The 23,583-nt window shown below is 38.9% G+C and overlaps 2 protein-coding genes across 3 annotated transcripts in view; both read left to right on the top strand.

The window, feature by feature from the left end:
* CUBN (cubilin) overlaps positions 1-5,511 on the top strand; it is a 307,889-nt gene extending 302,378 nt beyond the window's left edge. Inside the window, exons 65-67 of the mRNA XM_081299156.1 lie at positions 1,346-1,511; positions 3,328-3,563; positions 5,060-5,511. Of these exons, the coding sequence (XP_081155282.1) occupies positions 1,346-1,511; positions 3,328-3,563; positions 5,060-5,167 (510 nt within the window). The 3' untranslated portion in view covers positions 5,168-5,511. The remainder of the gene's footprint in view (positions 1-1,345; positions 1,512-3,327; positions 3,564-5,059) is intronic.
* A 9,214-nt stretch (positions 5,512-14,725) lies between these two features.
* The window catches only part of RSU1 (Ras suppressor protein 1), a 182,476-nt gene continuing 173,618 nt past the window's right edge, over positions 14,726-23,583 (top strand). Inside the window, exons 1-2 of one of the 2 annotated variants that reach the window (XM_081299893.1) lie at positions 14,726-14,954; positions 15,184-15,295. In XM_081299893.1, the coding sequence (XP_081156019.1) occupies positions 15,187-15,295 (109 nt within the window). In that variant the 5' untranslated portion in view covers positions 14,726-14,954; positions 15,184-15,186. The remainder of the gene's footprint in view (positions 14,955-15,183; positions 15,296-23,583) is intronic. The other variant, XM_081299892.1, reaches the window with a different exon arrangement.

Here is a 23,583-nt window from a genome sequence, read left to right as displayed (position 1 = left end):
GAGCAATGGCATTTTAAAAGAGGACCCAGAGGGAAAGAGACCCATACTCTAGAGTTTAGTGGTAGAAGGTCAGGCCCTCCAGCATTCTTAAATATGGCAGTTGCCTTCTCTATGGCTGCTCTGTGACACCTTTTTAAACATTTGGCAAAGTCATCCAACAACAAGCCCTGGAAAACATTATTCTTTCCCATTAGTTACTACATAGGCAGGAATAGAACCAAATCAACACAACCTAACAAGACCAGCACTCACTTTAGGAACAACACCACGACTTAAGGAAAACATCAGTTAATCAGATTTTCCAGTAAATGGACTGGAGGAACTTCTTAGATTTTGAATCAGATCAGTGAACTCAGACTTTATCCGTAAGGATCTGGTTCCACCTATACATTGCCTGTATAACTCTCCCTGAAGACTCCCCAAATGCTCTTCAGAGTGGGACTGGTTGGGAATGCTCAGTAGGAACCCAGCTGGAGGACAAAATGTGGTTGCATTTCCAGTGTGGTAATCTATCCCTCCACCCAATGCCCAATGACTCACTTCCTGTTTTTATGTCTCCTCCAGGCTGTGAGCTGAAAAGGAAAGCTACTCAGCCTTGGAATTTGTTTTTAAAATATATTTAACAACAGTCAGAAATGTTATAGATTTATTGAGTCGTATCCTTTCCCCATACAGAAATTTCTTTTGCTCTGAACTTTATTATACTTTGTATGTTGCATTTTTTTTTCATAGTTTCTTTTCTGCTGAGTAGTTTTCAATGGGACACACACACACACACACACACCATACACAGTACAATATAGTAATTGACTGGAAGCAGAGCAGGCAGTGTTGCTCCCATACACATCTTTTTTTTTTTAATTCACTTTAATTATATTCTTCAAAATGTCTCTCGAAAAGCCTAGGCCATAGGATCACAGTATCAACTAGTATATAAAAATGTGCCCGGGTGTTTTAATTGCTGTAGGTGACTGAGTGTTTCTGAATCCAAATGAAAATGGTTTTTGATCTGAAAATTAAACACTTCTTTTTGCAAGTAAAGGTGACTTCTGCATGTATTTTTCAGAGAACTCTTACTATTTTTTTAAGGGTTCTGTTTATCGAGGAGGGAGTGTTGCTTTGTTGCCCAGCTGGTCTCCCAACTCTGGACCCATTTGAACCCAGGGCCTTGGGCTTGCTGGGCAAGTGCTGAGCCCCACCCCCAGCCTCCCTTCATTGTTAAGTACAAAAAAAACATAAAGCTTTTTTTTTAAGTCATCATTCTCATTGTTTCATGTCTTAATGTATGCCATAATAAATGGGAGAAGAAAGAATAATGTAAATATAATAATTAATGTTTTTAAAGGTAAGAAATGGAAGTAGTCGCAGTTCACCACTACTTGGCAAGTATTGTGGAACTCTGCAGCCAAACCCCATCTTCTCTCAAAACAATGAACTGTATCTACAATTTAAGAGCAATAATATAATTTCCAGTCATGGATATGAAATCATCTGGGCCTCATCACCCTCTGGTAAGACATCTGCCCTTTGGGAGGCAAAGCAGTTGTACATAAAGCTAACATAAGGTGTCTAATAGAAAAGCACAATTAAAGTGACCTTCTCTTTTTAGCTATCTATGTATTTCATGATTTCCTGTTAAAAACAGAAATTGGAAACAGTTGAGATATTTTAAAATTCTATATTTATTCACTATTTCTATGTAAAAGAATGTATATTTACCTATAAAGAATATAGAAGGTCTGAAGATTTTTAATTCCTACATAAATTCTGTTTTGTCAGAATTTTTGCTTTTGGTTTGGTCATCACAATGTCCTCTGAGAATTCAAATGAAAAAGCCAAATGGCTTTCACATTCTCGAGCACATGTGAGCAGCTGTGCTCTTCATAGTACCTGTGGCTTATGGGCTGTCCTGTAGTTAATTGCTTTTTTCAGGGTAGTAAGTATCTTCTTGTATTTTTGGTTGGCTGGTTATTAAACAACCGAAGGAAATTTAAGTCATGTCAATACAGGATAACTCAAAAGCAGAGAAACAACTTTGTGAAATGTCCGGAAAACCTTCAAAATAAAAATGATAGAAAGAGCCAGGCACAGTGGTACATGCCTGCAATCCCAGTGGGTCAGAAGGCTGAGGCAGGAGGGTTAGCAAGTTCAAAGCCAGCCTCGGCAAAAGTGTGGTTGAGACCCTGTCTCTAAATAAAATACAAAATAGGACTGAGGATGTGGCTCACTGGTTAACAATCCCTGAGTTCAATCCCTGGTAACTCCCCCACCCCACCAAAAAAAGATGTAAAGACTCATTTTAAATATGCTGAGGGGTAAGAACAGGGTTCTATCAAGACAATCATGGATAATGAAATCTTTGCAACTTAAGGAGGTTTAAAGACTATCTCCAAAGCACTAATTTTATAGGTGAGGACAGAAAACACTAAAATTAATGTGTTGCCCCAAATGCACAGCTAGACTGTGGCAAAGGGGGACAGATGCCAGCTCAGGTGCTTTTCGGTTATGCCAGGCCATTTCTTCTGGATCCCCCTTGGCTATCCAGCCTAACTAGTGATAACTCTGGTTTACAAATAAAATAAATCAACACCTGAAAAAAAATAAAAATAAATAAATACCTGTACCTATGGAGTTTGACTTTAAGTATGTCAATCTCAAAACTGTCAGTTATTATTTTGGCAAAAATCACTTTTCTTGTAAAGTGATTCATATCAAAAGCTACAATAGCATAGTCTGCATTCAGCTCATAATTTTCCTTTTTTATATTTATTTTTTCCTCCAATTAATTCATTAGTTAATTTTGAACTAGTACCTTATCATGATACATAATAGTGGGGTTTGTTGTTATATGTTTGTACATACCAACAATATAACATTGTAATTTGGTCAGTTTCATTCTCTTGTACCTCCCCTTCAGAATTTGACCTTGAATTTGACTTCAATGTCATTATCTTCAACTCAGTGCATTAGGAGTGCACCATCAAAAGCACACACACGACTTCATTCTGTCTTACAGTTATTCTGCCACATCATTTGTTTTTCCACGTTGTCCCTAACTTACTTTTTTCAGAGAATAGTGCTGGAGGAAGGTGCACCTGGGTCATGGAATGCAGGGAGAGGAACGTTTGTTGGGGATGGGAGAGGTGGAGGTGGCAGGGGGAAGGATGCAGCCCACAGAGGAAGGAACTAGAAGGGGGTTTGGCCTTCTACTGTTCTTGCAAAGTCTCATCCCCTTAAGATAAAAAGGCCTACTTTTCTTACACACGCACAAAAGCTGACTGGTTCTGAATCAGCTGAATCAAACTTTCTGCTGTGCTTTCCTTGCAGGCTGCGGTGGGACTCTTTATGGAGACAGTGGCTCCTTTACCAGCCCTGGCTATCCCAGCACGTACCCAAACAACACTCACTGCGAATGGACTCTCATTACTCCTGCTGGAAGACCTGTCACCGTCAGCTTTTACTTTATCAGCATTGATGATCCAGGAGACTGCGTCCAGAACTATCTCATACTCTATAATGGGCCAAATGCCACTTCTCCATCCTCTGGACCGTATTGTGGAGCAGTGAGTACAGCAAACACTTTTAGATTCCCACTTGTTATTTTAAAATCATGATGGTAACTCAGTATAGACTCTTAAGGTAGACACATGCAAAGAACAAAGCCACAGCCTTAGCAAATTTGGTACTGTACAGTTTTCTGATTTCTATTGTGGGGGCACCAGTGCCATCTAGTGGGCACTGTGCTACAGTACTCTTAATAGTTACCAAAGCAGACTGCATCAGAATCATCAGAATCGTTCATGAAATTACTTCCAGTTCCCACACATATCTGTGTTAACTTTTTTAAAGCTCCTAGTGTGATTTTGATGCCCTTTCCGAGTTTAATACTTATGTTTGTTTCTAAGTATATAGAATTATAGAAAATTTGGACATCTGGCTCCATTTCATCTACTTCTTGCTGAAAATTGCAGGAATTCTTTGAAGAAATGAACTATAGTTTATTTCATAAAGATAAGATGTAATAGATCCTTGCTAAACTGTAATATTGTGAGAATATGCCTTTAACATCCTCTTTTTTTTAAAAAAAGTAGCTACTTAAAGAGCTGTCAAGTGCAATGTGGCTCCTGATGAGCCTTCTGTGTGTTTTATATTTTGATAGAATGCCATTGTTTATGGGAAATCCTGTATTACTCACAGCGGCAGGATCTGACTATCTAGATAATACAGGAAATACAAGGAAAATCAAAGAAGTGTATAAAACTTCTGTTAACTGACCATATTAGTTTGTCAATGTAGAAAAAGAAGTCAAACCTGTTGCTTCCTGTATTTGCATATGTAGCTCTTTATCAAAATTTAGGAGCAGATTAAAATGGAAGTAAGAGGTGGTTGTGCAAAAGAATAAATGATATTGCACATACTTTAATATATCTCTTAGGAAGAAAAGTAAAATATCTCTCCTTCACTCACTTGAATAATTTGCTATCTTGGGAATAAATCTGTGTTTTGATGACTCTTAGGTAAGGCTGTAATGTAAATCTCGTGAGCCCAATAGTGTAAAGCTTATGAGAGAAAGGCTTTTTGTCTGTTTTGTTCATTTTTTAAGATCCTTGATGCTAAAAAAATACCCATATATTAATGGTATCTTATAAATATTTGCCCTATGAATAATTAAGACATCAGATAAAAACGAATCTTACCTCTTGCCCCCCAAGCATTTCATAGATAATATGAAAGTCAATTCCAAAAGGAAACTAACTATAGATGTTGAGGATGAAAATAGTCTATTTTATTCATATGATCATATTAGTTACCCCCAAGAAACCCCTGGGTAACCCAGGTGCCCATTTCTCCTCAACTTTTCACCCTAGGCCATATTCTTTTGCAAAGAATCTACATTAATTCTGGGCAAGATGACTTCTAGAAGTAAATGCAGGTTCACTGTTAATTCTTAAAACTTCTTGACATAATACTTTTGTAAACTATACTAACATTTCTAAAAAAAATCCAAATTTTTTAAAATTGTAACTTTTACTTTTCATTTTTTTTCTTTCAATTTTAGGACACTAACATAGCTCCCTTTGCGGCTTCCTCAAATCAAGTCTTCATAAAATTCCATGCTGAGTATGCAGTGTATCCATCCGCGTTCCGGTTAACGTGGACCAGCTGATGGCGCATGGGTTTCCTCTGTCCTTTGGCTCTGCTGCAGGGAGCTTCAGACATCACACTGGACAGAACTGTGCCATCCTGGACTCCTGCCCATGCCACTGATCATAAGTTGAACTTTTATGGTTTTCACCAAAGAATGTGTGGAATTGCTGTTTGTATATTAGTGTTCTTTTTTTTTTGAATGTAAAATAATAACTTCTTGAGTTTTGGCTGTGCACACCTTTCTTTTAATTTTTGAGCTGAAATTTTTTAAAAGTCTTAAAAGGGTTAAAATTACTACGTAAATTAAAAAATTAAGATACAATGAAAGTATAATTTTCACTGTGAATGTCAAATTAGGGGTAATAAACATTACTGAATTGTACCACGATTATGCTCCATTAATTTTTAACTCATTAAAATATGTTCTTTCAGTATGGCTTAATATAGAAAAGTTTGCTGTGACCTCTGAATTCTTTCAATTTCTCTCCTATTTGCCTCAAGCTTCTGTTTTTTTTTTCCTGGCTTTGCTGAGCATTTCCCGCCCTCTACTCCCTCTGTTCTACCTTAGCTATTGAATTTCTCTGTGTATTCTTCACTCTCTATTATCTATTATCCACTACTCCACATTCCTAGAACATTCCCTTTTTATTTCCTTGTGTATGGGGTCTTTCTTCCAAATTTCCTTTTTTTAAAAATTTTTACAGGGGCTGGGGATGTGGCTCAAGCGGTAGCGCGCTTGCCTGGCATGCGTGCGGCCCGGGTTCGAGCCTCAGCACCACATACCAACAAAGATGTGTCCGCCGAGAACTAAAAAATAAATATTAAAAATTCTCTCTCTCTCTCCTCTCTCACTCTCTCTTTAAAAAAATTTTTTTTTTTACATTGGTGGGGCATGGGGGATGGACCAGGGATTGAACCCAGGGACACTCAACCACTGAGCCACATCCCCAGCCCTATTGTATTTTATTTAGAGACAGGGTCTCACTGAGTAGCTTAGCACCTTGCTTTTGCTGAGGCTGGCTTTGAACTCATGATCCTCCTGCCTCTGCTGCTGGGTTGTGCCACACTTCTTTAAACTAAGGATGCTTTGCTTTTTCTTTAAATATCTTATCCACTGTTTACAATTCAGTTCAACACTATGACCTGCTTGGAGCCTCCCGAATCTCATTAGTAGGAATTATTATTTCTTCTCCTTCTCCTTTTCCTTCTTCTTCTTCCGTGTTTTCATAGCAATTTTTGTAATCAAATACAATATTTGTTACATTGCAGGGCTGGTGGACTGGGGATTGAACCCAGGGCCTTCTTTCTAAATATGTATTCTACCACTGACCTACACCCCAATCCCACATTTTTTTTCTTAATCGTTTTTAGTTGTATTTAGTCTTCTCTTCTTAAATTGTGTGTTTTTGAAGGCAGTTCTTGCGTGTCCCCACAATTGTTTAACATTATATTTCCTCCTGACAGATAACTGTCACTGTGATCCTGCTCTGTCCACTCCTTCTTTTGCCAAATGAAGATAGATCATCAGGAGGATGGGTTAATCCTGCCTCTGGAACAACCCAGTGACCATTGGAAGCTAGAAGATGGTTTGCAACTACACAGAGCTGGGCTTAAATTGTACTGAAAACAGACACAAGAAGGAAAACCATGGGGCTGGGGATGTGGCTCAAGCAGTAGCGCGCTCGCCTGGCATGCCTGCGGCCCAGGTTTGATCCTCAGCACCACATACAAACAAAGATGTTGTGTCCGCCAATAACTAAAAAATAAATACTGAAATTCTCTCTTTCTTTCTTTCTCTCTCTCAAAAAAAAAAAAAGAAGGAAAACCATGATGACACCAGCCACAGTCAGTAGTTTCCAGAGCTGCTGAAGTCCCTAGAGAGTCATTTATTATTAAAATAAATTACTGAGCTAAAAAACTAAGAATAGGTACCAATGAAAATTAATGTTCTATGTTTTTGACATTGATCCCCCCAAAGCAATGTACTGTTCATATTAATTTTTTTCAAAAATATAAAACTGAATCTCTATCATAATTCACTTGTTTACCCTCTTTAAATTTTCCTATTCTTTTTGCCAATATACACATAGTATTCACACCCCTGGACTATTACTGCACAAAATATTATATTCTACACATTAAATTTGCTTTATTGAAACATTTTGCATGTTTCCAGTGTTCTCAATTATATTTTTATCATATAATTTTCAGTTTTTATACTTATGTACTTTATTCAACAGCTTCCTCTTTTCACATATTTGCTTTGTTTCTAACCTGCTACTGTAACAGGTGAGCATCCAGTGGATTTTTAAAATAGAATTTAAAAATATATTTTTAGGCTGAGGATGGGATGTGGCTCAATGACTATAAGAGGGGGTTTAATCCTTGGTACCATTTTTTTAAAATATTGAAATGCATAGACTCACAAGAAGTTGAAACGATACTAGAGGGAGGTATCTTGTCTCCTTCACTCAGTTTTTCCCAATTTTCCAAAATATTTTGTGAGTTATTTCTTATAGGCACATTTCCTGGAAAGGCAGAAGATCTTTTCATCTATTAACTTTATTGATAAATTATTCAAACAGCATCAAAAAATTTATATTTCCACTACCAACCCAAATTCTGCTTTTGGAAAATACTTCAGGTGAAAGCCAGAAGTTATTTTGATTAGCTGATTCATTTTTAAGGAAAATCTCCAAGACTGCTCTGCATATGATAATATTCCTAGAAATAGGATAAAATTAGTATTTTAAATCATTTATATGAAATAGAAATTCTACCAGTTTAATATATTTGGATAAAAGAAAATTTTCAAATGATATTTTAAGGAGGAGCACGGTCTAGACCTGACATATGGTTCTGCATATTTTTGTTCAGGTTCAACAAGGAATAAAGAACATTTACTAAAGAGAATTATATTTATTACCAAGTACAAAAGAATAAGCAAGAGAGTATAATAAAGAATTGCATAAGCCAACTCATCCCTGAGAAGCATGGAGTAACCTTTGTAATCATAGGGTATCTTGAAAATTCTTATATGAATAAAACATAACTGTATATGTATTGTCCTCAAGGGTACTTATTTTCTGTAAGCACCACCATTGCCTATTGTTGGTTTTGTAGCACAGTACATCAAGTTAAATAATATGGGTTGTTATTTAGCAAGTAGAATAAGTTCCACACAATGGCATATTGCTATCCTATTTGTTCCGAGACCTGTAACTGAGATAGTGATTAGCTTCCTTTGTCCAGAAAACCCCAATGCTTTTATAGTGTTCCACTGCCTCCAGAAGAGGAGAATTGACCAGAGATTTGTTTTATGTTAAAAATGAAAAGTGAAGTCTATTAAGAACAAGAAACCCACTGAATGAAAGGAGATGTAGAATGTATTACCTCGTCCAATCCCAGTATTCAAATACTAGAGAAATCATTTCTGCATAGAGTGTAGAGTTGCATAAATAATATAGTCTCACCTTTAAAATCCTTGCTTCCTTTAACTATGTATTATAGATAGATATATCAGCTTTATGTATGGCATTGTAATGGAAGAAATAGTGAATGTCATGAATAATGACATAAAATCCAAAGGGAGGGTCTTGCCTTTCTAGAACAATTGTCCAGTTGTAACAAGATGAAATTTGATAGATGTATGATCTTGTGCTTTTTATCCAAAAATGAATTGCAAGATACAGAATGTGGAGACACATGACATAGGAACATAAGAATTTTGTCTGAAAGCAAGATTGACATGATACAGCTGTCAAGAAGAGATGACTTGATCTTAGATGGCATTATTTAAGCAATGGTACCTACAGGAGTCATTTTCACTGAAAGGGACATGCTTCTCCAGGAACCCTATTGATGTTATATATATATATATATATATATATATATATATATATATATATATCTTAAGAAAGCACTATTATTGAGTAATTTAAAAATTGAGAACTGAGAGGGAGAGGGAGAGGGAGGAATAGAGGGAGTGGAGAGAGAATATATGAAAATAAAGCTCATTTACAAAATATTCCCAGCTATGTAGAGAATAAATTGTGATTTTCAGTAGATTGGGAGCATGACTTTTTCACATTGCAAAAGGAGGTGAGTTTAGTAAAGTTTTCAAGTAATTCAACTGAAAGGAAGAGAAAAGAATCCTGGCTCTACTCTCATCAGTAAGATCCATTTCATATTCTGTGGTTCTGCTTTACATTTAATTCATTCATTTATAAATGTATTCAGCATCTATTATGTGGCGTGGACTAAGCTTGCTGAGGATAAAGTGGGGACTGAGACAGCCATACCATTCTAACAACTGATGTCTCTCTTCTTCACGTGCATATTTTCCAGTTCCATCTTGCCTGAGTCATTCCCAAGGCACAATCTTTCAATTTTCTTATCTAGTGAAACTGCATTAAGCCAATTCCCCAGAACAAATGGCCAAGTGACAACTTTCCTGTTCCCAAATTGCACCAGCATGAAATTCCATTGCCAGCAATCAAAATTCTGGACAAGTGAACAATCAACTAGTTAACTTAAGTACCAGGGATTCTGGCAGTTAAAATATTGAGATACACCAAAATATTGTTTTCAGACCATAAGTGGAATTTGAAAGGCCACACTGTAAAATTAATGGATTTGAGGGTAAAGTGGGAGAAGATCTTATTTGGATGTTAATAGATAGTAAGTAGTATTATTCATGGATCCAAAGGAACCTCGAATATACAAATGTGAAGAAAAAGAAATATCTGCTGTCTACAGCTGACCATGTAATGAACTGAGAAAGTCTCCAGATCATGTCTATATCGACTTCAGATTATTGCCACTTCAGGTAATAATGAGAAGTGTAGACATCCTATTTGATGAGGAGTTTATTCGGAAACAAGAGCCAAATAACCAACACCACCTCCTCTTTCCAACTTCCTTGTGATTCAGCAACTAAAAGGTTAGTGCTTGACCTCCAAGGGTCAAGCACTAGAACTTTATTCTAGCATTCCCTGTGGCCTTTCTGATTCCACCCTTCTGGATATTACCCATTCCTAATCCCACGTTGTTTGGAATCCAGTTTTGGGAGATCCTAAGGAGAGGCCACCACGGACCAACTCGGGGCCCAGTGGAGTCTGCTGATACTTGAGGAATTCTTGTGAAGAATGGTCTAGGAGAAATATGAGTTATGACAGTTTGAGACAAGGGAATGCCTGTATGTGAGTTCTACTTGTCATTAATTCCTATTAAATTTTAACTCTATTTAACCGAGGAATTTAAAAAAACAAAACACTACATGCTGACTAGGAGGAGCATTAACATCAGTAAGTATATTAATAAGAATAAAAATTGTGAATGGAACCACTATTTGACCCAGCTATTCCTCTCCTCCGTCTATACCCAAAGGACTTAAAAATAGCATACTACAGAGACAAAGCCACATCAATGTTTATAGCAGCACAATTCACAATAGCTAAACTGTGGAACCAACATAAATGCCCTTCAGTAGATGAATGGATAAAAAAATGTGGCATATATACACAATGGAATATTACTCAGCAATAAAAGAGAATAAAATCATGGCATTTGAAGGTAAATGGATTGAGTTAGGGAAGATAATGCTAAGTGAAGTTAGCCAATCCCAAAAAACCAAATGCCAAATGTTTTCTTTGATATAAGGAGGTTGATTCATAGTAGGATAGAGAGAGGGAGCACGGGAGGAATAGATAGGGCAGCAGGTTGGGAGGGGAAAGGAGGGAGCATGGGGTAATTAATGATGGTTAAATGTATTGATCATTATTATCCAAAGTACATGTATGAAGACATGAATTGGTGTGAATATACTATGTATACAACCAGAGATATGAAAAATTGTGCTCTATATGTGTAATAAGAATTGTAATGCATTCCGCTGCTATATATAAATTTGAAAAATAAAAAAAAAATTAAAAAGAATATCTACATAGCTTCTGCTCTGTGTCAGGCATCATTCTGACATATTATTTACTGAAATAAGCACCAAGAACCATCACCGTATTTCATGGATGAGAAAAATGAGGCAAGGATATGTCGTATAAAACTTGAATAACAGAATGTGATTCTAACCTCAACAACCACAGGAGAATGGACCTCACATCTAGCCAGAGAATTAGTTATGAATTAATCAAATATGATGATCAAACTATTTTGATAGGTTTATTGGAAAAATTGATAGGATAGGAAAAAACAATGCAACTTCTGTCATATTTTAAATATAATTCTAAAAACTTAGAGACTATACAGTGTCAAAATAATGTAAGTTCTGAAATTTGTTTTTATTAACCACATCTCTTATCAATTTAGTTGTAGAAAGTTATTAGGGAAATCAATATGATAATTGTTATATATTTGATGAAAAGTTTGCTTTTTAAGCTTTAATTTGTGATTTTATATTTATATGTCACTTAGTGGCTTGTGAAAAATACAGTTATGTTAGCTCTCCATCACTATAATGAAATAGCAAGATAATCAACTTATAAAGAAGAAAGACCTATTCTGGCTCACATTTTTGTTGGCCCCATTGCTTTGGGGCTGTGGTGAGATAGCACCCCATGATGAGAGTTAACAGCAGAGCAAAACCACTCAATCTCATGGCTAGGAAGCCAAACAGAAGAAGAGAAGGAACCAAGGTCCCACTGTCCCTTTTAAGTACACACCTTCAATGACCTACAGCCCCTACTAGGCCCAGCCTCTTAAACATTCCCTGCTTTCCCACTTTCATCGTGGCTACCAAACGTTGAACACATCTGGGGAACTTCCAAGATCTCAACTCCAGGGATAAAGACTAAAAAAGGCATTTTAAAAATTAATGATTTATATATGAATTTATAATCATATGACAGTTGTGATAGGTCTAGTGTCCCCCTTGTTTCGGATCAAGAATCATCCATACTCTATTTCTGATTGGTTTACTGTGTAGATCCAGGGGCTGGAGATGGTACATTCCTCCTAGTGGGAAATACTGGAGAATAAACTGCATGTAATCATAGAGTCCATGACAGTGATGCTGTGGAGAACATTTAAACTCTGAAAAGCACACATGTTATTGTACAGGACCAGATACATATTTTCCAAGACCCCTTGACCAGAAATTTTTGAACATTGCAAGATGGCGACAGCACAGCATTAAGTCGAATGGAAGGGCATCTTAATGTGGAGTTCTGTGCATCTGTACAGGTTGCCACCCAGGCCCTGTTTCCATATCATACAAATTTGGAACATAGGAACACAGTTCATTAAGCCTCATATCAGTAAAAGTGAAAAGAATGAGAAGAGGGTGCCAAGAATTGTGATATCATAGTACAATAAGATGTACATATTTTGATTCTGTCTCAGTTTTCTAGCAGAGAGCTTATTAAAACTCTGAGTGATGGGGTGACAGGTACACATTCTAATATTTGGTCCTTGATTCCAGTTCCTGACATAGAGTGCCTAAACTTGCAGAGTTTTCTGAGTGATGGAAGTATCTCCTATTCTAATGAGGTGACTCTTGATGGATTCCTGAATGAAGAAGACTGGACAACAGAAAGACCAAGTCATGGTTGGAAGCTTGGATCATTCAGTCCCACCCTCTGTTCTCCAGGAAGAGGAGAGAGGGTGGACATTGAGTTATAATCAATCATGCAAAAGTAATGAAGCTTCCATAAAACTCTCTGAAATACTGCATTCAGAGAGTTTCCTTGTTGGTGAACATGCTGGAAGGTGGTGCACTCCAACTCAAGGCTGCACTCTGGACCCTTTCAGACTTTGCCCTATGTATCTCTTCATCTGGCTGTTCCTCTGCATCCTTGATAAGATCTTTTATAAATATAGTAAACCAGTAAACACAGCATTTCCCTGAATACGGTGAGTTGTCCTATCAAATTAAATGAAATTGAGGAAGGGATCATGTGAACCCTATTTATATCATTTGCTAGGTGACAACCCGTTTACTACTTGGTGGCATCTGAAATGAGGGCAGTCTTAGACAGTCCTTCACCCATGGAGTCTGACTTTGGTAGTGGTAGTGTTAAAATTGTGGTGAATTGTAGAACACAAAGCTGGCGTTTGCTGGAGAATTGCTTGGTTTGTGGGAATACCCAACACACATGTGGTGTCAGATGTTCCCAGAATTGAACGCATGAGAATAGCAAAAACAGTTTGATGCTTCCCATCTCAAACAGAAGCGAAAACAAATTTCTAGAAAATTCCAAAAATAAATGGAAGCATACTGGCAAATAAAACAGAAATTGTAGCCCAAAATAACTTTCAGAGAGAAATGCAGCAAAGTTGGGAATTGCTGTTCCAGGTGTTATCTGATGAGGGGATGGCAGGTGCAGTGTGAGACGTAAAGGAACTGTATCAGTTGGCACTCACAAGCACCATCTCGCTCCACAGGTGAGGGCAGCCCAGTGATGACCTGTTGGCAGAAAACTTGGGTTCCCGCTTACAAAGAAATTTAACAAACAGCCCAGGGAAAACTAATGCTGACCTAAAAGGGAAACAAATACACATAAACAAGAGAGGAAAGAAACCACTCCAATTATTCCTCAAATCAGCTCAGCTCTCCACAGAAAGAGCCAAGATCAACTACAAGAGCAAATCTCTCAGCAGCATGAAGTAGAAAGAACTAAATGAACATTAAGCAGGAACCCTTGAATAAACACAAATCAGTAAACAGAAGGGAGGTTTAAAAGCTATTATCCTTGGAGATATTTAAGAAAGAGTATTTATGAAAGTTAAGTCAGGTTGCTAGCAGAGAAATGAAGGCAGGGTCCTAATCCAATAGATCTTGTGTCCTGGTAAGAAGAGGAAGTCACACTGGGATGCACTGCACAGGGAAAAGGCCATTTGGGGATACATAGAGAAGCAGGTATCTGCATGCCAAGGAGAGAGACCTCAGGAGAAATCAAATCTGCTAGATTTCTAGCTCCTAGAACTGTGAGAAAATTAATTTTCTCTGTGGTATTTTGTTTTGACAGCCCCCAAAGATTTGCCTTTTGAAGAGAAGTGGCAGACTGCTGGGAGCCATAATTCACATTTCACAAATGGTTCAATTTTACTTGTAGTTCTTAAACCGAAAAGCGATTCCCGTTTTTCTAGACCAAAAGGTCAGGGGCAAAAAGTAAACAGTAGAAATCTACAGATATCAAAAAAAGATGACCGCGAGCTGGGGATTCACGCAACACGACTAGTTCTTGACTCAGTGCAAAGGTTGCATGCTTCAGCGAGGGTCGTTAAGAGCACTACTGCGGAGAAGGGAGTCGGGATAGTTCCAAGTGGAACTGCAATTAGAGAAGTAGGACACTGAGAATACTCAATTTTGAAATCCCCAGAGTCACAGTCAGAAACTCCTACGACACTGATGCCCCAAACTTCCCGACTTCCTCCCACAGTACTCCGCCCTTCGACCAACCAACTGAGCATGCGCTGATGCCAGTGCGCATGCGTAGACTCGGATCCAATCGGAATTCCAAATCTGGAAGGGACCGGCTAGCCTCGGCGTGGGGAGGAGTCTCCGAACTACATAACGGATGTGATAGGCCGGCCTCGGGGTCCACATTCTTTTATGGGCGGGTCCTCGCCCTGGAGCCACATCTAGTAAAGTGTTTTCCTAATTTGGGAAGTGCCCAGGGCTGGAGGGGCGTGGAGCTGAGAGTGATCCCTTGCGCGCCTGCGCCGAGCTCTGGGACAGGGCGTGTTCCTGTTCGGGTGCCGGTTTTGCACTGATCAAGAGTGCATCTCTTGCCACCCAAGTGCGTCCTGCGGCCATCCCACGTCCCCTCTGTTAGGTGCTGCCCTCTGCGGTGAGTGTGTGTGGCACTGCACCAGGGGTTGCTTCTCTGCCTGGCCGGAATGGTGCTGAACCCCCTTAATCCTCTGCCCCGCCCTGTCCCATCCTCCTCCCCGCACCCGGACCTCAGATGCTCAGTCTCAAGCCCAGGTCAAACTGGAGGGTGGCAGCTGCAGGGTTCTTTGCTTCCACCTCCTTGCCTTCCTACCATCGCCCACGTGCTTTGTTTTCGTTCGGTACAGAACATGTCCAAGTCTCTGAAAAAGTTGGTGGAGGAGAGCCGGGAGAAGAACCAGCCGGAAGTGGACATGAGTGACCGGGGCATCTCTAACATGTTGGATATCAACGGCTTGTGTAAGTTCTTGGGCAAGCCCTTCCCCTGGATGAGTTGGAAGGGGTTCTAAGTTTGCCAGGTAACTGCTGCTCTTGGCAGGAGAGATTATAAAGGTGTAGATCTCCACTCTCTGTAAACAGCACTTGTCCAAGGGAACTTCACTCAGAAAGTTTGCAATCAGTTGTTCTGTTCCATCTAGAAAATGAACATGAGAATATAGGATCAGAATCACATAAGACAGTTTCTGCAGTGTCTTATCCGTGGTTTGTGTGAGTATATGGCATATGGGTGGATTTGCCACACAGTTTATATAACAGCTAGTTGAGCTTTTGAATTGGAAATCATTTTAAAATCACTCTTCCATTCTCCTAATATAGACTTTGTGAACAAATGGCAAACATAAGTTACATGATTAATAAGAATTCTTGTGCCTGGAATGTGTGTGTGTGTGTGTGTGTGTGTATTTTACTTTATCCATTTTGTTATTTGTTCTTTTTAGGTTACATCTGACAGTAGGATGTATTTTGACATATTATACATACATGAAGTATAACTTCCCATTCTTGTGGTTGTACATGTTGTGGAGTTACACTGGTTGTGTAATATGAACATAGTGCCTGGAATATTTTAAACATTTCTTGAGTCATTACCTATTTCTGGGTCTTTATTCTCCTAATTTGGTTCATGCTTTTTTTATTCCTCGTTTGCTCTAGTGATGTCTTCCTAACTTACCATCTTGCCTCTGGTTTCAGTGCCCACTTTAATCACTGTATTGCTTTCAGTGTTATTTTCCTTAAAATCAGGAATTGTAAATGCAAATGCCTAACAGTGAGGGTGATCCTGAACTCCATAATTTGTATCCATCTGAATGGGGCAGCTACTGCATCTCCTACTCAGATCTCAACAGTTGTCACTGTGTGAGGTTGTTAGTTCAGTGTTGGCAGATTTTTTTTTAAGAAGACAAGAATTCATTTTTAAAATATGAAATTTTAAATATGAAATTTCTTAATTTTTAAGTATTAGCAACTAAGTCAAATATTTGAGCAAGACTTTATAAGTGAAAGAAAACACTTCTTCAAGCTGAATGTGACTACAGTTCAACCTTCTCCTTTAAATGCTGTTGGTTCTCCATTAGTGACAGTAGTGCTCCAAATTCCTTGGTGTGACATACTTGAAAGGCCTTGGCCTTTCTGAATTGGACCACAGTCTTATCCCATCCATGCATTTGGCATCCCAGCCATACTGAACTGAGCACAGTGCTCCTCCTGAAGCAGAATATACCCCATCAGATCTTTGTTCCTTTGAATGTGTCTTCCCTCCTTACACTCTTCCTTACCTGAAATCCTTTTATCCTGTCAAGAGTCAGCTCAGTTATCATAGCCTATGCAAAGCCTTCTCTGTCTATGTAGTTCTTCTAGTCACTATGTCCTCTGAATTTGGACATGCCTTGCTTCATGAATTATTACATGGGATTATAATTTCTTCTTTTGAACTCTAAAAGTCTTTCTTCCCCTCTGGGAGACTGGGAGGACTAAAGATTTGCAATGTTCATGTTTGTGTTCTTTATAATGGTGCCTGGAACACAATAGGTGTTTGAAAGTGCTTTATAAGTCAAAGAAAGAATGATAGATTAGACCAGTGAATTTAGGAGATCCATTCCAGGATGTTATAAGAAACAAAAAGAGGATATACCCAAGAGACCTTCAAAGGTATTGGATAGCTTGCTAGGCATGGAGAAAGTAGAGTCAGGATTACTGTGAATGAATGATTTGTGCCTGGGACACAGATTACGGTTGATGCTATTGATACATCTTGGCAAAAGGAAAGGGGATAGAAAGTGGATGACTTGAATTTGATGACCTTTATGAAAATACATGCCATTGATTTTGGTCTTGCCTAGTTAGCGTCCCTTCCTTCTTGCCATGTGTTGGTTTTCTGCAGTAGGGATGGATTCTTGGTATCAGTTGCAGAGCAGGTATCTCTGGTATTGAATTGACAGCTGAGGATCTGGATAATGCCCCATGCTGCCCCTGCCCAGCTCTGCTGTGGTGGTGATCATCATTAGAGACATTGTTGCTGTAAAGAAAGAAGATGGTGATCGGAAAACAAGTGGCTCAGCACAACTATATCCTGGCCCCCAGCTTTCTGCCTTATGGTGCCCCTTTTTCTCGGTTGAATTGGGTTGAATAGAGGGTTAGCTTTCAGCAGAGCAGCTTTGTGCTCCCCAGCTTTTGAAGAGGAGACTTCATGTAATATTTACAAGCGGGAAATGAGGCTGAGCTATTTCAGTTCAGCTCCATTATCTCTTTGAAGTCTTGGCTTTTATTCAGAAGAAAAGATAGACACTTGCTTCCTAAAAAAGGATGTTTCCGGTATAACACTGGGCGGTGAAAAACAAGGAGGTTTTTCAGCTTTCCCCAAGAAGTCACTCAGGAAGAGCACTGGTACTGCCTGGGAACTTCAGTAGGAGTGAATTTGGAGATCCCACATCCTCTGGTTTCTGTAGCATTGGCCCAAGGAAGTGGCTACCTGCTGTTCATTCCCTGACTTCTGGACTCCTCAGAGCCTAGAGAGTTCCAGAATGCTCTGCATAAGCCCATTCCTTCTGAGGCTCATTTATCAGCTGTGCAGACAATACTTAGTATATACTTACGATGTTAATGAGTTTTATGTTGCTGTGACCAAAAGACCTGACAAGAACAACTTGGAGAAGGGAAAGATTATTTGCCTCATGGGTCCAGAGGTTTAGTCTATGGGTGGCCAAGTCCATAGCTCTGGGCTCAAGGTAAGGTAGCAAGTTATGGCAGAAGGACATGGTGAAGGGATTTTGCTCCCTCCATGGCAGCTAGGAAGCAGAGAAAGGGAGAAGGGTCCCTAAGGAAGATGTACCCTTTCAGGGTACACCCCCAGTGACCCACTTCCTCCAGGCATTCCTTAATTGTCTACAGTTGTCTTAATTGTCTACAGTTCATGTAGTCGAGGATGGACTCACCATCCAATCATTTCACCTCTGAATATTCTGGCATTCACAGGAGCTTTTGGAGGATACCTCACATCCAGACCATAACACTTGTATAAAGTATAATATAAGAATTTCCATATCCCTTTATTTGTTCAATTATAACAGCAGCTGTGAAGTTTTACATATTAGTACCCTGATTAAACACAGGGATCAATTAACTTGGAGGTACAGATAATGTAAAATTGTCTGTTTCTTGCATTTCTAGCTTTTCTTTTACTGCCTTGACTTTGTTTAATTTCTCAAAAGATAAGAAAAAAACTCGGTTTTGAAGATAAAATGAAGGTTTTGTATTTCTTTGAAGCCTATGAAATGCCTGGCTTTCTCCTTTTGAGAGTTGAGTCTTGTAAATATAGTGCTGTACTTCCTTGCAGACAGATTTTTTGAGGAGTTTAAGTACCAAAAGTTTTTTGATGGGGAAAACAGCTTGGGCTAGAGACAGGCATCAGACCATTCTACTGTTTTCTACCTTCCCAGCCCATTTCTAGGGGTGCTCAGGTCCTACCCTGAGTGGTTGTGGGGTTGGGTAGACTGGGTTCAAATTCTGTACCTACTACTCTGTAACCTTAGAGAAGCTACTCAATCCTTTTGAGCTTCAAGTTCCTCATTGTCAGGTGGGGATATAAGTAGTCACTTTGTAGGACTGATTTAGTGTTAAATGTGGCAATGCACATTAAATGTTACCTATTAATATGAGGATCCACTTAAAGCCCATAAACCCCAGATATAACCAGGCCTAGCATAGTCAATTGCCTGAATCAGGAATTAAACTTGGTTAATGAGACTGGGTAAAGAATTGCATTATATGCTGGTGGTTTTGATGTTGCTTATTAGAACATGGATTGTTGGGCACTTTTGCCTTGGGTTCTAATTGCTTTAGATAGCTATTTTGTTTTTGCAACTTTTCTAATTCTATTTTCCATCATTTTTTTTTAATTGGCATGTAATTTTCACATATACACTGTCCTTAACCCACTGTGTCCTATGGTCCTATATATTGGATGCCTATAAAAACAATTTGAGGGGCTGGGCTTATGGCTCAGCGGTAGAGCGCTTGTCCCTCATGAGTGAGGCCCTGAGTTCGATCCTCAGCATCACATAAAAATAAAGAAATAAAATAAAGGTTGTGTCCTATTCAACTAAAAATAAATATTAAAAAAACAAATTGAGCAATTTTTATAGACGTCCTGTATATAGGACTATGACACATAATGGATTAAAATTTCCAAACATAATGCTATCCATTTTGTTCTTTTTATTAAAGAGATTTCACTGTGGCTACCCCCTTCACCTGGCTGATAAAGTTGCTTTCAAGGGCTCCTGTAATCAGCTTCCGTAGAGGCAGAGTCCCAGCAGTAGACAGGGGAACTTTTTTTTTTTTTTCAATTCTTTTATTTAAATATTTTATGGCTTTTTAATATCTTCAGGGTTATTGCCCTCTCAGTGGCCAGGCTTTTATCAGTTTCTTTTCTTTTCTTTTTTTGTCAGGTTAGATTAAACTGTCTTTCAGATAAATCTTGAAAAAGAAAAAATAGCCTGCAGTTGAGGGATTGGTCTTTGTAAAGAAGCAGGCAAAATAATTGACACATATAATCAGGAGTGAACTGGAGGTGCTGTTTCAAAACCCCTTTCAACCTGGAAGTGGCCCTTAGTGTTAGGGAGGCATGTTGTCAGTGCAGACTTTCCTTGGCAAGCGAAAGATGAAAGATCTGGGAAGAGCATGTGATTTTAGCCATAATCTTTATTAAAATCATTTATCCCTCCTGTAAGTTGTGTGTGCATGCCAGCCTTTGCTTTGACACATGCCATACCTGGACACCCCTTTTCCCTTTTTTCTGCTAACCTCCTTAGTCCTTGTCAATCAATGCTTGTTGAAAGAATTAATAACTTGTCTATACACATGTCTCCATTCTTGCATCACCCACTTTGGAAAGCTCTCCTAGTTTTCTAAATTTTAACCCAAACAACCAACTTGTTTCTCTCTCTCTCTCTCTCTCTCTCTCTCTCTCTCTCTCTCTCTCTCTCTTAGGTACCAGGAATAGAACCCAGGCATATTTAACCACTGAGCCACATCCTTAGCCCTTTTTATGTTTTATATTTTATTTTGGGACAGTATTTTGCTAAATTACTTAGGGCTTCCCTAAATTGCTGAGGCTGGCTTAGAACTTGTGATCCTCCTGCCCCTAGCTTCCAAACTGCTGGGATTACAGGGTGTGCCATCACACCTGGCATAAATGTCCCTTATGTGTCTGCTGCACCTGGCAATTTGCTTGGGAAGTTTTTTAAAGGAAGATTCTTAATGCTTAATTAAGAATCTTAATTTAAATCTCTTAATGACTTAAGAGATTTAAGTCAGCTATGTTAAAAAGCATTGCAAAGGAGAAGGAACATAAATCCTGTCCTTTCTATTTAGGTTTTTTCCTCCTGAACTTTCCAGAGGAAAACTAGTTTGTAACTATCAAGAACATGATAGAACTGTCAAATCTGTCAAATGTTTTTGACTTCAGTACAGGGTAAAAAATTACAATGTTTCATTAAGATGGGAAATAAAGACCAAGAAAAACCGTGCAACTTAATAATTACATTTTCTACTTTTTTTTCTATCCTGGCTATGACATATTTTTTTGTAAGCAGTTGTTGTTTTTTGTTTGTTTGTTTCTAGCTGTGTGACCTTGAGCATGTCACCCAACCTCTTCATGGCCCCAGTTTTTTTTTTAATCTATAAAATAATAATACCTTTATTGAGAGGGCACTCCATACTAAGAATACCCACCTAGTAGACCATCGGACACATATTAGTCCAATATTTGCTATCATTATTTTAAAACTGTTTTATCTGTGATTATGTAAAAAAAAAAAAACATACAAAACAATTTCTCTTCATGTCTTGGAAATTTTGGTGATGGATGGTCTTTGCAAACTTGTCTCTGTGTCTCAACCCCAGGGCACCCACTGCCTTATTCATCATCTGAGTCACAATCCCGGGAAGTTGGATGTGTGTGCCAGGAGCAGAAGAAACAAGTACGGCCTCGCTCTGGCAGGTTCAGAGCCCTGACTGTCCAGGAAAGGGTGAAGGGTCAGCCAGCATTTCATAGGACTCAAGTTGTGAAAGGTTGCAACTTTAGCTCTGTTGAGAAGGATGGACTTGCATTAAAAATAATTAGCATTTTTTTCAACCATTAATTAAACACCATAAGTCATGTAATAGAGACTTATTGAATGTATTTTCTTTTCATGATGGGCACGTCCAAGCTGAGTCCCTCTGGGCGTTTTCTCTATATTAAATTTTAAATTATTCAATAGTAATATTTGCTGGGTTAAGAAAACTGTGTTCATTGGATAATAAAAGTTATAAGATTTTCCTCTTTAAGGAGCCATGACACCTACTGTTTTGCCACTGTAACCAACTCTTAATTGTGAGACTCCGGTGCTGGATTTGGCATGGGTAGTGACTGAAAGGTATACTCTGTATCCTCTTTTCGAAAATCTACATGGACCTGGTTGGAAAAAAGCCAGAAGATAGTAAAGATACACTGTTACAAAGCAAATTCTAGAGATGAGTTCTTGTCTTCTAAAGGCCTTAACTTCTTTGACTAGCAAGTTTACACATATTGGTTCATTTTGTTTTTCAAAGCAGAAGAGCAAAGCTAAGGCTGAGGAACAGTCCTTGTAGATCTAGTATCTGACCAGCAGGGGTCAATGTTGCACCTCTGTGTTTAGCTGGCAAGTTCCTGAGACCAAGTGCACCATCCTGCCTGCCACCTCTGCAGTTGCATCTCTGCCTCTTTCTTCAGTACAAATGTAGAATCTCTTAAGGTCCATCATCCATGTACCTCCCTGGGAGAGATACCTCGCCTGTGTTATGGTCAGTCTGGTCCAGAGCATCTTTACTGTTGGCGTGTTTCACAGCTGCCTGGCACAAGGCTTCTAAGTGGAGGGCTGCTCATCAGCCAGTGTCTTTTCCAAAGGAAAGAGATGGCAGGCCCAGCATGGTAGAATGCCTGTAATCCCAGGGACTCTGGAGGCGGAGGCAGGAGGATTGCAAGTTCAAGTCCAACCTTAGTGACTTACTGAGGCCCTGCCTCAAAATTAAAAATAAAAAGGGATGGGAATGTGGCTTACTGGTTAAGTGCCCCTGGATTCAATCCCCAGTAGCAAAAAAAAAAAAAAAAAAAAAAAAAAAAAAGACATGTGGAATGGAACTTACACTGTTCCCTTAGACAGATTTCCTCAGTGCATGATGCTTAATCATGTAAAACAGTATTTTGGATTTGAAGTATTTGTTTTATTTGAAATGTTTGCATATCCAGAAAGGAAGATGATAGTTCAACATTCCCTACTTCATTAAGTCCTGAGGGCTGCCATAATAAAATACTGTCAACTGAGTGGCTTAAACAGCATAAGTATATTTTCTCATCAGAGGGCCAAGGAGGTGTCAGCAGTGCAGGTTTCTCCCAATACCTTCTCCCTGGCTGGTGATTGGTGGTCTTCTCTCTTCCTCCTCACCTGGTCTTTCCCCTGTGCAGGTGTGTTCCTGGTGTCTGTGGTTTCTCTGTGTGTCTAGCTTCTTCTCACAAGGCTAGCAGTGTGGATTCGGGTGCATCCCGAGGGCCTCCTTTCAACCTAATCAACTCTTCAGAGGCCCTATCTCTAGATACAGTTGTAGACTGAGGTACTAGGGATGGGGCTTTAACATAGAAATTTGGGGGCCTCCTTTCAGCCCATACATCTGCATTGGAGGTACCCACAGATACATCCCAAGGGCCCCATCATAGTAAGTGCTTTTCACATCATCCCCTCACCCTTGGTCTTGCCTGTGCTAGGTGAGCGCTCTCCCTGCGGGCTCTTCCTCTAGCCCACAAATCACTTTTTAAATGTCTTTTTTCCTTTTTGCCTTGTTTTAAAATATAGGTCACAATTTTGGTATGTTTTCAGGGCATAGTTTTTGATAATGGGATTTCATTATCAATGAGGATGTTATTCTGCACCTTATTTTCTTAGATAATAAATTTATGGAGTTGGCATTAATATTTTTATGGTTTTTTTAAATAATGAAATTAGTTTTCCTAAACTTTCAGAAGGGACCTTGGTTCTGCATATTCTTTCTCACTTTCTCTTCTGAAGTTTTCATTTAGTTTTGGTACCAGGGATTGAACCCAGGGTTGCTTAACCACTGAACCACATCCTCAGCCCTTTTTCGTTTTTTATTTTAAGACAAGGTCTTGTTAAGTTGCTTAGGGTCTCACTAAGTTGTCGAGGCTGTCTTTGAACTTGTGATCCTCCTGCCTC

The sequence above is a fragment of the Spermophilus citellus genome (genome assembly GCF_964194105.1).
Source record: "Spermophilus citellus genome assembly, chromosome: 6".
NCBI classification, from domain to species: Eukaryota; Metazoa; Chordata; class Mammalia; order Rodentia; family Sciuridae; genus Spermophilus; species Spermophilus citellus.
Note: the sequence above shows the minus strand (reverse complement) of the source record. Positions and strands in the feature narration are given on the sequence as shown.